We start from the raw sequence: 12,540 nt of genomic DNA on the forward strand, positions 1-12,540 counted from the left end.
CAGTACATATATACGTATTATTAAAGTATACGTTACAAATTCAATAACATTTTAACAAATATAGACAAGAAATTGAGCACACAGAGCAAGAACAATATGTTGTAAAAATAAATAAATTAAATGAAAACAATACAAGTTTGATGTAGAAGATTACTAATTGTAACGTCTAAGCCTCTAGGATGGTAAAAATGATCACAAAAAGACATTTTTTTTTGAAACAGAAAAAAAAAAAGATAAAAAGATAAAAAATACATGGTGTAAGGAATCAACTAATTAGAGTAATGCGTATAGGTATCGTGTGGTGCATACAAGCAATCACCATAACATCAGGCGATACAACAATCAAACGCCACATGCAAACAAGTTAAGGACATATATTTCATGATGGGTCCAGATTCCAGAAAAACAAAACAAAAAAAAGAACAAAAATGAAACAAGAACGGACGAAATTTCATGATTACCAATCATACTTATTTCATACAATTAAAATAATTGAAATAATAGCATAGCATATACAGATAACTAGCTCACTCAGTCACCAAGCTATATACGCGTACACAAGGGAACATGACAGACAATTAGGATTGGAGGTAGTCTGGCTACTCATAGATCACATCACAAGTTTTAATTTTTATTTTGTTAAACAAAACCAAATGTGTAGGTATACCTTCACGGATGGGGACAGAATAGACTTGGTCGGAACAAAGCCAAAACGGAACGAGTTGAATCGTTGGATGGGAACCAGGTAAGGATCTCCTTTCACCTTTCCTCGAACAGAAGATTTCCCAAACAAGATCTCGCGAACTCTTCTTTTCCCATGGATATCAACAGCCAGCGATAACCCATACACATATATATGAGCATTAGAAAACGTAATCACAATCATGATTCCACGGATACGATCAAATTAATTCTTTTTTGTTTAATAGTATTGGATATGCCAAATCAAAATCAAAAACAGGGGAAAAGAAAGAAAGATCATAGAGGAAAAGGTAGATGCAACTTAGCTGTGATTTGATTCCAGCGATTTCCACGTTAGCTTGACGATAATTACATAGCTGCGTTGATGTAAATCATCCATGTAGAAAAAAAAATCTTCCAAATCCAATCTAACTCTGCGGGCTAGCATCGTGCATGATAACGTTTTGTAGTGGAAAATAGGGAAAGATAAAGAGGCACAGAAAGAAAAATATTTTATCATTAGCTTTTATATGTTACATAAATAGTCCTTTATATACAAATAGGAATAAAACTCTAACTACTATATTGGGCTGCACATCCTGACAACAGAGATAGAGTTTTATATTTTGGACAATGACCAAGACTCTTAAAACTTTTTTTTCTATGAAAGAAATTAAATGTGACATGGAGTTTTTTCTTAAAACAAAATTGTGCCGAAACAAGAGACGGGCTACAACATCCCTTCATAGGCCCGTCTCAACTCCCAAGACACCTCAAAATGTTAATTTTGTTTCCTTGTTCTTATCTCCATTTACTCGCCCCTCGTTGCTTTCCTTCATCTCTATCAGGCAATTTCCAGAGAATGTATTTTTCCTTCATTTATTCGAATTTGAAGCTAATTTTAGCCACCCAATTATCCGTTAAAGGAGTTTCTTAATATCAGCTTCTCAAATCGGTGTTACGACACTCAATCGTATCTATCCGATGTTATCAGAGAAATTGCATCGTTTCTCTTTACAATCTAGGGTTAGAAATGCATCGTGTCTTCTAATTTCAGTTCCAATTGGATGATCATGGGCGGTGCTGATACTTAATATTTGAAGACCGAAAATCTCCCTACACCAGAGATGATTCAACAACCTTTGCTGTTCCTAGTCACGCAGCAGCAGCAGCCAATGTATGAAATACGGCCAAGGCTGGCTAAGGCCAAGCAAGCTTCTCGGCGTGCAATCTTGGTGCAGCCGTGGTACAAATGGCGCTTGTTCAGGTTAGTTAGTTAAACCTTTTCTTTCTTATAAATACATATCTTCTTCTCTTATCCTATCTGCTTATTACTACTACTCCACATTACAGGAATCATCAGAACAAGTTGAAGAAATCAACAACATGTCTACATCAAAACAAGTTGAAGAATCATCAAAACAAGTTGAAGAATCATCAGAATCTGATGAGCTTACTATTTCAGAACGATGTTGGGGAAACTGTAAGAATGAAGCACTGTACTTTGGGTATTCACCTTTATTTGTTCACTTGGCTGCTGGGAGTTTAGATGATAAACAATTTTATCAATATGTTGCTAATCATGAACATCTTCTGAACAGTTTTAGGAAGTGTAAGTTTCAACATTTTCTTGATTTTTTTCTTTCAATTTTTTTGGTTTTCTTGCGTTTGTGTATTGATTTTGATGTGTGTATGTGTTCTGGTGTACATACTCAGGTATAAGTTAGCAGCAGATCAATGTGAAGATGATTCTGATAAGGCTGCATTCTTAGGGTGGAGTAATAATGTGGAGCAAGAATTGGAAAGGCACAATTCTTTTGTTGAACAAGTAAGTATTATGAGGATTCTATTTTCTTGCAATGATATATTGATTATGCTGAAAGAGGATTTTATTGAGATTTTTGGTGAATTCCATCTTTCCTGAAGCAAGAACTGGAAAGGCACAATTCCATCTTCCTTTTTCTTGCAAGATTACTAGTTTAGGTCATTTCAATTGAAATAAGTTGCTTGTGATATTGTACATTTAGCTTCATATCAGAATCATAGATGCCTAGGAGAACTATCTTCTTTTCTTATGGAATTCTTTGGCCGTTTCTGTCAGATGTAATGTTATTATAATGAAATGGATAATCCAGCTTTAGATCCTAGAAGGAAACCTTTGTTGCCACACTTCTTAATTGGCATCGGATCAGTATAATGTAGGTATTTTTATTGAGAAGTGTCATGCGGGTATTTTCTTGTTTTACACCTGATGCATAATATGTAGTTCCCTAGCAGGAGCAGAGACAATTAGGAACTGTCACACTCTTTGTGGCAACAATCTTGAAATATTTACATTGCTTAAAACTGGATTTGTGAATCATAGATACAGATCAAGTGCCACCGCTGTTTTGCCTTGAGAATATTTGGACTGACGTACATAGAAGCTTAGTAAGGAAAATAACAACAAGAAACTTGAATTGTTGATATAGATCAAATGCAGCTGTTCTTTTACCTATAGAATGTTATCAACTGCTTACATAAAAGTTTATCAACTGCTTACATAAAAGTTCACAAAAAGGAATAAATGGGTGATTCGTGTGCAGTGTGTATATAATTCATTAGAATTGGACAAATTAAAGTTAATAATGTAATTCTTCACAAATAAGCAGTGGCTGGAAATGGATAACAGTCCTTGAGAATTAACAAGTTTTCGCCTTTCGAGATGATATATTCAATAAAGTTTGTTCGCCAAGCTCCTGGACGATATTTTGCTAGATGTTTATTAGGAACTGTTGCATCTAGATGTTTTGAACGGTGCCTTGTGTACTTTTTACGGTTTTTGTGACATTGTTTAATGATTACCTTTGCATATCTGATTTTACATTTACCAGTTAGCATGATTTTCGGTGCGTTCAAAGAATTTACAGATATATATAATAAAGAGATTATCCTTGTGCAGAAACTGGGTTTAAACCCTACAAAAGATACCACTCTTCCCCATGCAACAGCGAAATACAAAGAGTTCTTGTTAGCTACTGCTTCCGGTAACGTACAAGATAGTGGAATTCCAATACACCAGTCAAAAATTCCTGCCTATACTCTTGGTGCTATGACGCCAAGCCTGAGAATCTATGCCTTTCTTAGTAAGGCGATGCAGAAACTTGTCAGTCCGTATGTTAATTCTCACCCATACAGCAAGTGGTTGAAGGAATATTCTTATATAAATTTCGAGGTGTGTTTATCATTAGTCACCGATTTTTTTCCTTGATTTACCTTTCAAATACTTCTTAGGAGATTAAGAATGATTGATATTTTCTACATAAGGGGCTTCTGAACTTGTTTTACATTTCTCTTCAGACACCATATCTGCATACCGAGGACGTGCTTGATGAGCTATGCGACTCTTTGACAGCCAAAGGGGTTGAAGTCGTAGAAAGGCTTTATTGTCAAGCTATGAGATATGAAATGGACTTCTTTTATTCTCGGCAGTCTGAGCAAAACCTGATCATCCCAATATATACAAAGCTTGATCCTAAGGAGGAAAGTCTGATGCTATTTGCAGATTTTGATTTTACATGTACCAGTGTGGCTTCTGTGGAAATATTAGCAAACATTGAAATATTGACTGCTCAAAAACCTGATCATCAACTGCTGGGTGAGGATAGAGATGGACATTCTCAGGTTACGTCAAAAGATTTGAGGAAGACTTGGGAGCTTCTTTCCCAGCAGTATACTTCGGAGAATGATAATTTCATAGAGAAAATTATGCTCGGTGAAAAAGGTATAATCAGACAATTGAATCATGAATTGGCATGTTAAAATTATCTAGAACGTGTTGAACTCTTTAAGTTGTTGTAAACAGAATGGGAGCAAGTGTTTGCTTACTACTTAGTCTGACCGTCAAATTTCAACCTCGTGTTTTCTTTTTCTTTTTTCTGCAGCTGTTAGTTTTGATTACGAAGGACTCTACAGTGCGTTTGAGAAGCTGTCATCTCCTGATGGGAAAGTAGTTTCAAGAATATTTGATTCTGGTGTACTGAAGGGCATAAGCTTGGAGGACATAAAGCAAGCTGGCAAATGTATGGAACTTCATAATGGTTGCTTGAACTTTTTTGAGAAGGTGAACAACCTGGATGTATCTGTCAATGTAATGTCATGTTGGAGTGGGGATTTAACTAGGTCAGCTCTTTCAGGTACTAAATCATTTCTCACTGCAGGAATTTTTATATATTTATGTACAGATTGTTAGGTAATTCAGGTGTTTTCGTGCTATCATCCAACTTGTCACATCGCAAGGGTCTTGGTCATGAGAATAGGTTTAAAACTCTATTCCTGAAGTGTTCTTGCATGGATACTCATTAAGCGAAAATATATATGGTTTTTTACAGGTGGTTTAGACATGTTGAAAGTAGACGGGAACGAGTTCAGTTATGCAGATGGAACTTTTACGGGTGAAGTAACTCGCCAGGCACATCAGTCTGTTACAGCAAAACTTAAATATTTTGAGGACATGGTGCAGGAGCATGCAAGTGAACATGGCGTCGGTGCCCGTACTGTTTACATTGGTGACTCAGTGAGTGACTTGCTATGCCTGCTTACAGCTGATATTGGCATTGTGATTGGGTCAAACAAAAGCTTAATGAAGGCGGGAAAACACTTTGGTATTACATTTACACCTCTGTTTGCTGGTGTGGTCAAGGAACAGAGAAAACGCTTTGAAACTGGCAACCCTATTGTCTGGAAAGGTGGTTTATCTGGTACTCTTTACACTGTTGCTAGCTGGATAGAAATACACGCCTTCATTCTGGGTCGTCATCTAGTTAATGAGGAACTCTGATCTCTAATGTCCAAGTTCTGGAATTGAGCTGTGGGTATGTACAGATGGTGTTTGATGGCGCGTTTTATGGAGGGCCATGAATTGAACTAGTGAGCTGTCTGAACAATGATGAAGATTTATGTGAATAGTTTCTGGAGTAGTTTTTTTATTTTACATCTGTTGTCTGTAGATTTTGGTATCTGTTTTCCTTTCTTCTTTGAAATAGTAACATTGCAGTAATAAACTAATACCATAGGAGCAAGATTTAATACAGATTTTTGTGTTTGATTTTGACTTTCAGTTTGACTGTATATCAGTATGAATTTTGATCCTCGGCATCAGCAGCACCTGTACTGTGTAGACTGAGTTAAGCTGTGAAGATGAGTCGGCATTTTTTTAGGTCCACCTGCGCTGCACCACAGGATGGTATTGTGCTCTGGCCGTACTGAATAAAAGTCACTCGCTTGATAAGCAACACCCCCAACTTCTGCAAAGAAATTTGCACAAAAATACCGATTAGGGGATCTTGCAGTTTTCATTGAAACCTTAGTAGGTGACTTGGTGTGCCTGCTCGAAGCTGATATTGGCATTGTGATTGGGTCAAACAGACGCTTAATTGAGGTGGGAAAACACTTTGGTGTTACATTTGTACCTCTGGAGGCCGGTGTGGCGGAGAAACAGAGAAAACAATCCAGCAGTGGAAAGTGGCAAGTGGTCTTTCCCTCTCGCAACTTTTTTTCTATATTTTTTCTTTTTACCTTTTCGTTCATAAAATTTTGCATCTGTCGATAAACATCACATGCGCATAATTTATTTTCAAAGCAATACCATTATAGAAAATGATAGACAAATAGGGACTTGCTAGTTTGTTTAGAACAATTAATTGGGGGATAAAAAAAGGAATTGGGGATATTGATTACTTCCCCCAATCCATGGTGTGTGCTAAGGGGTGATTTTTGTGTATGAAAATACTAAAATACCCTTTGATTAATTAAAAAACATTATGAAAAGACTACTATACCCTTTCCCCTAAAACTTAAAATCTAAAAACCAAACACATATCCCCATTCTTCTCAGTACCGGCACGACCTAGGTTTAGGTTTTTGAAAAAATAAAATTTCATCGTTCTTCATCCGTTCTTCGTCGATTAATCGTCGATTCAAAAATTTCTTCGTCGATTAACCTACCCGAATCATAAACAATGCCTCCACGAAAGAAAACGAATGCCCAATCAAACTCAAAATCGATTGCTCAACAAAAACAGGAACAAAGAATTGCTAAGATTGCTCAAGAGCAAGAAGAAGAACAAGCAGCGGATTCTGACAATCAACCTCTCGCAACCATGGCTTCTGTGAGAAGGTAAGTGATTTTAAACTACTTTATGAGTGCTTTAATCGATTTATAGCAATGGGTTTAGGTTAGAATCGAAAACCCTAACTGAAACAGTTGAGTTTCAGTGATTACCGGCACTGAAATATGTATGAATACGGTGCCGGTTTTTCCTTCCGGTATTCAATCTAGGATGAATGCAATGCCGGTTTCACTCCGCAGATTCACAAGAAACTGAATTTTCGATACCGGCATAGAATTTGGGTCGAATTCCCTGCCGGTTCTTGGTACCGGCAGTCATTTATAACTATTCGTGTATGCCGGTAGTGGTCTAAAAACATACATGAGAGTTTATGAATTTGTCGCCAGTACCGGCATAGACATTTGGTTGCATTGTATGCCGGTTTATAGTACCGGCATTCTTTTGTAAAAATTCGAGCATGTCGGTAGTGGACTTAAACCATACAGGAGAGTTTATGAATTTATCACGGAATACATTTTTAGGTTGATTTGAATGCCGACACCAGGTTACGGCATGGAATTGATTTATTTCGAGCATGCTGGTAGTGGACTTAAAACATACAGGAAAACCTAAGAATTTGTCACCTAAACCGGCATCGATTTTTAGGTTGATTCGAATGCCGGCACCAGGTTACGGCATGGAATTGATTTATTTCGAGCATGCCAGTAGTGGACTTAAAACATACAGGAGAATTACATATAATTACCGGCATTGTCGACAGTCATTGTTTAATGCCGGAACAGACAACCGGCGTGCTTTGTTTCAGTAAGTCAATACCGGTAGAAAAACTGAAAGTGAGTTGTCTCACATTCATTTCGTGTGATTTTATGATATAGGTCAAAAGCCAAGGAGGCTAACAAAAGAAAAACTAAAGATGGTGTCACTACGAGAAGAAGGAAGGACGGTCTTGATACTCCTCAATCTCTCCCTCCTAGAGGGAAAGATGAAGGTCGTAAAAAGTGTTTCGGGGCTGAGACAAGAGGGATAATTTGGGAGAGTGGTGGTGACCGTAGTCGAGCTGTAATCTGTGACCACGATGATCAAGATGAGCAAGATGAAGAGGAAAGTGAGGATGAAGATAATGTGGTTCCTCCAAGTCAATTAGCAAGCCAAAGCGAAGTTGTTCCCTGACACTAATGGCAACAGGGTTAGTGCAAACTACCTTCAGTACTTGGATCCATTGGAAGATGTCTATGGGTATTCTTGGGGCACCGCGGTAATGGCACATTTGATGATGGAGATGAGAAGGGCCTCTAAGGCTAAAACCAACCAATTTGTCGGGAATTTCACTCTACTGCAGGTAATTTTGTTTTTAAACTTATGTTATTATGTATATTGTTCACATGTACCCTTATCGTGAACTTAGAAACAAAACTTATTGCTTCACCTTGGAATAGGTGTGGGATTATGTACACTTCCCCACCTTGTTCAAGGACTGGACCTCCTTGAAGATCAAAGACCTTCCCGAACCCGATACGCCTATAGCTAGGAGATACGAGTTCAACAACACTCCGAAGCCCGGTAACATAGGTCGACTAATCGATATGATTGGCTTTGGACGCGATGAGTACCCAAGATGTTGTCTTCGACCCTTACAAGGAGGTTAGACTAAACCGCCAAGTTTTGAGGTATGCTAACGTTGCATTCTACCATGGGCCATTGTTCCACCCAAAAGGATACGTTATGGCCAATCCTACACGTGTGATGCGCCAACTTGGATTCAAGCAATTATCACATATCAAGATGGACTCTTTTCAATGTTTTGTTCTTGACATTTCTCGGTGCTTTTCAACTCCTAATCGGTTGCATGTAGAGTATGATCCAAAACCGGATCCAAGAGATTGGAGGGATAGGGAACCACGTCGTTTGGTAGATATTAGTCAGTGGGATAAGTGGGAGCTTGCGGAAAACGGTGATGAGGTTGATGCCAACTGATAGATACATTTTTGTGTCTAATTTGTCTCGATTCTATATATTGATAGTGCTCATTTTTGTACTTATTATGGTGTTTTATGTGTGTGTAGGTATTTTTGGCCAATAAACATTTTTGGAAAAATCGGCTCGAAAAGTTGTCCAAAGCACCCGGAGGAAGTGATTTTGGCCCCCAGACTTTGGATAAGGGGCACCACCAGGGCACCCCCTAGACAACTGCTATCGGCACCCCTACTTTGGATAGGGGCGCCTCTTCTTCTTCACAATTCAAACGAGTTCTTTTTGGCGGGAATTAATGCAGCAGCGAAGCAACATTTGGAGTTGGATTTCTTGGTTGATTTGGAGAGATTCAACTGCATATTTCTTTTGGATTGGACTTGTTGGAGCATAACAGAGTTGGTAAAAGGGATTGGACCAAACGAATTGGGCTATATAAGACGAGAGAAGCAAACAGAGGCTTCAGAAGTTTATCGGGTTCTGTTGTTGACTAGGCTTAGTTTTAGTCGGAGTTTGACGTGGAGATGGATTGGGATTCAGTTGATTCATCAAAACAGGATTGCTATGTGTCTCAGATTCGCAAAAATAGCAACAAATCTTCGAATCAATCAAAATAGAAGAGGAGGAGATATTAGGGGCTCTGGTGAGTTTATATATGGCAGTTACATGATTCTGTTGGGTTTAATTCGAGATAGAATATTGCTCTAGACTATTTGGAGTGTATACGGCTCATCTAAAAGCGTAAAGAATATTTAGAAGGGAAAGAAATCCCGAGACTTGAGGTGGAGGAAAAATAAGAATAACCGAAGATTTCTTGAGGTTTAATCGACCTGTGGGCTATAAAAGGAGCAGGGATAGGTCAAGGAAGAGTTACGTACACTTTGGGGAAGTTTAGGAGAGAACAGAAAGCTGAAATCACAAGTTGAAGTTTTGTTTCTGCTGTTGCAATACCTAGAACATGAAGAACATAAGACGCACAAGCAACTGTCGCAGACAAATATCGCTATTCAACAACAGAACCTATTTATCGTTTATCAACTGTGATTGCCTAAGGTCTTTAGCTACTATTTCTCCTTTGTACAGAGATTCTGTAACACACTTACGCTGTTGCAAATCGGCTGTGTTATTACTTTTCATCCTTTTAATCATCTTTTGAGCCATAAACAAATATTTTAAGATCATCATTAATACAAGGAGCTAAACCCCATTGCTGAGGCGATAGAGGAAGCTATTTTTCCAACAAGAAGTGGTATATTCTATTTCATCTATTTATTACAATTATTATTATGATTATTTGCCTTGAGATATAATTGAATATGATTTTTAATTGAGTGATTGTGATCTATTTTGATGAAGTATGCTTAGTTTATAGAATTTTGATGCTTCATACTTGATATTTACAATTATTGCTTTTGAAAATCTACTTCTTGTAATATTTTAGAATCAAATTGAACGAGAAAATTGCATAAATATAAAGATTGGATTAAATCACTTTGAACTTGGAAAATAGTGGAATCTTAGCCTCAGCTGTCTTTTAATATTGATATCAACTTTGTCAGTGTTTTCTATAATTATTAGTGAGTTTTCTATTTTAGTTTTAGAATTTAAGTCTATATTTTTATCCTTCGCAAGTCTGAGAATCGAACCACTTTTACCACTATCTATAAAATACATCAATTTTTGGCGCCGCTGACGCGGATTTGCTTTTAGGGTTTTAGACCTATTTTTCTTTTATTTTGTTAGTCTTTTATTATTTTTGTTATTTTTTACGTTTTTGGGTATTTATCTTTTGTCTACAGGTTTTGGATCATAAAGAAAATTGAGCCAAGGAGTTTGGTGATTTCGTAAAGACTGGATCTTAAAGCATAAAGACTTGGAGCGAAAGATTAAAGCGAAAATAACGGAAAAGAACATAATTTCTTTTAGTTATTTTATTTCTTAGGGTTTTGTTTATTTTCCTTATTAAAAAAAAACTGTAATAGATTTTATTATTTTTGTAATTTTTCTTTTCTTTTTGGACACTTTGGACTTTAAACTTCGGGACATTATTTTTAAACCCTACAGAAGGATAGTTTAAATATAAACTGTGTGCAGAGAAGGACGACGATTACGATGTCGCCTCGGCCCCTCGGGTTCGTACATGACATAAGAGTTGTGGCCCGAGTCGACTTCAGCGGTTCTTCGCCCTTCTGGTACGGGAGGTAATTTTTTTGAAACACCCGCGAATCCCCTGTCAGCAGGTTTACTGTATTCCTTCGTTTGCATATATGTTGAGTACTTGAAAACGGTTGCTTTAATTTCCTAGTAAAGGGCAAGGACTGGCCATACAAGATAAGGGTTCGGATTTCATCACCGTTTTCTTCTTGCCCGCCTTAGGAAAACGAAACCAAACGCGAACCTAGGCCTAAAATTTTGACTAGAACGAGACCTATAGGGTAACGATCTTAATAGGAAAGTCGTTCGAAAAATATTGGTTACTCTTTTGAGCATACTTCGAAGTTCATGATGGTTTCTGTGAGTTGAATCCGTGACTGCGCCGCCTTATAATACCGGTGAGGCCTTTGGGTATCAAAGCTCCACCGAGCTTCCCTCGCCTCTATTCAACTTACTTTGACTCAGATCGATTCCAGAGGGGTTTGCTCAGATTGTAACTTGTTCCTTTTCGAAAGAATAGAAGCTGGTCTAGAAACAATCTAAGTGGAGCCATCATGATTTTTGTTTGCTAGAAATTAATAGGTTTGATTTGGTTGAGTCAGCCTTGTTTTGTGATTGCATAGAATTCCCTACCTTATTCTTTTGCATGCCTGAACGTAAAAGAGACGCCCTAGGTAGATTTGTTAAAGAGAAACCTAGTAGTTCTAAGCGTCTCGATTACCTCAATTTAGAAAGCCCGATTCTTGAAGATTCCGTTTTTGAACGTCCACTTGAGGAGAAAATCCCTGATATTCCAATAGTGCCAGAAATGGCAACTTTGAAAGCTTTGTTGAACCCTACTAGGACTACTCGTCCCTCGTGTATCAGGTTATCTGAAACTGAAGCAAATTATGAACTTAAGCCTGGAACCTTACAGTTGCTCCCAATATTTTTAGGGAAAGAAAATGAAAACCCCTATTTCTATGTTAGGGACTTTGAGGAAATTTGTAGTACCCTAAAAATTAGAAACCTTGATGATGATGCTTTGAAACTCAGGTTATTCCCCTTTTCCTTGAAAGATAAAGCCAAATCGTGGCTATATAGTTTGGCTTCCGGATCAATTGAAACATATGAACAACTTACATCTGCCTTTTTGAACAAGTTTTTCCCTAGGCACAAAACATCGTCTATTAGGACGCAAATCTGCACATTTTCTCAACATGAGGGAGAATCCTTGTATAGGTATTTGGAAAGGTTCAATGATCTATTAGACCAATGTCCTCATCATGGTTTAGAAAAGGTTAGGTTAGTTCAGATCCTTTATGAGGGTTTAAATTATCCCACTACAACCACAGTAGAATCTATGTGTACAGGTGGGTTTGAAAACCAAACAGTTGATGATGCGATGACATATTTGCATGAAATCGCCGAAAAGACCCAACAATGGGAAAGTAATAGGGGACCCCAGAAAACAATTCTTCTAGGCAGCAGAAACATTAATAGGGTAGAATGAAACTTTGAATCAGATGCCAAAATTGCTGATATAGCGAAAAGGTTAGAAGCTTTAGAAGTGGGTCACACTAGTGGTAGATTAGATCCTTTTTGGGAAGGCCGGAATAATGAAGAGCAAGCCAATGCTCTCTATAAT

General features: G+C 37.6%; 1 protein-coding gene and 1 pseudogene across 2 annotated transcripts; one reads left to right on the forward strand and one right to left on the reverse strand.

The window, feature by feature from the left end:
• The first annotated feature begins 1,510 nt into the window (after positions 1-1,510).
• LOC113276259 (bifunctional TH2 protein, mitochondrial-like) lies at positions 1,511-5,779 on the forward strand. 2 transcript variants are annotated; one of them, XM_026525839.1, is made up of 7 exons: positions 1,511-1,948; positions 2,035-2,293; positions 2,398-2,509; positions 3,623-3,895; positions 4,021-4,444; positions 4,605-4,856; positions 5,052-5,779. In XM_026525839.1, the coding sequence occupies exons 4-7, from the start codon at positions 3,773-3,775 to the stop codon at positions 5,498-5,500; spliced, it is 1,248 nt and encodes a 415-aa protein (XP_026381624.1). In that variant the 5' UTR covers positions 1,511-1,948; positions 2,035-2,293; positions 2,398-2,509; positions 3,623-3,772; the 3' UTR covers positions 5,501-5,779. The 2 variants fall into 2 exon arrangements, with proteins under 2 accessions (XP_026381624.1, XP_026381623.1); XM_026525838.1 differs by lacking the exons at positions 1,511-1,948; positions 2,035-2,293 and having other exon boundaries at positions 2,364-2,509.
• Positions 5,780-12,085: 6,306 nt separating this feature from the next.
• On the reverse strand, positions 12,086-12,185 carry LOC113276718 (annotated as a pseudogene).
• Between the last annotated feature and the right edge of the window lie 355 nt (positions 12,186-12,540).

The sequence above is a fragment of the Papaver somniferum genome, chromosome 4 (genome assembly GCF_003573695.1).
Source record: "Papaver somniferum cultivar HN1 chromosome 4, ASM357369v1, whole genome shotgun sequence".
NCBI classification, from domain to species: Eukaryota; Viridiplantae; Streptophyta; class Magnoliopsida; order Ranunculales; family Papaveraceae; genus Papaver; species Papaver somniferum.

Bases quoted from the DNA above. Each gene is read 5' to 3' on its own strand.
- LOC113276259 (XM_026525838.1), top strand. From the start codon at position 2,366: ATGTGTGTATGTGTTCTGGTGTACATACTCAGGTATAAGTTAGCAGCA. The intron at 2,510-3,622 runs GTAAGTATTATG...ATCCTTGTGCAG, and splicing joins ACAATTCTTTTGTTGAACAA to AAACTGGGTTTAAACCCTAC. The intron at 3,896-4,020 runs GTGTGTTTATCA...ATTTCTCTTCAG, and splicing joins ATTCTTATATAAATTTCGAG to ACACCATATCTGCATACCGA.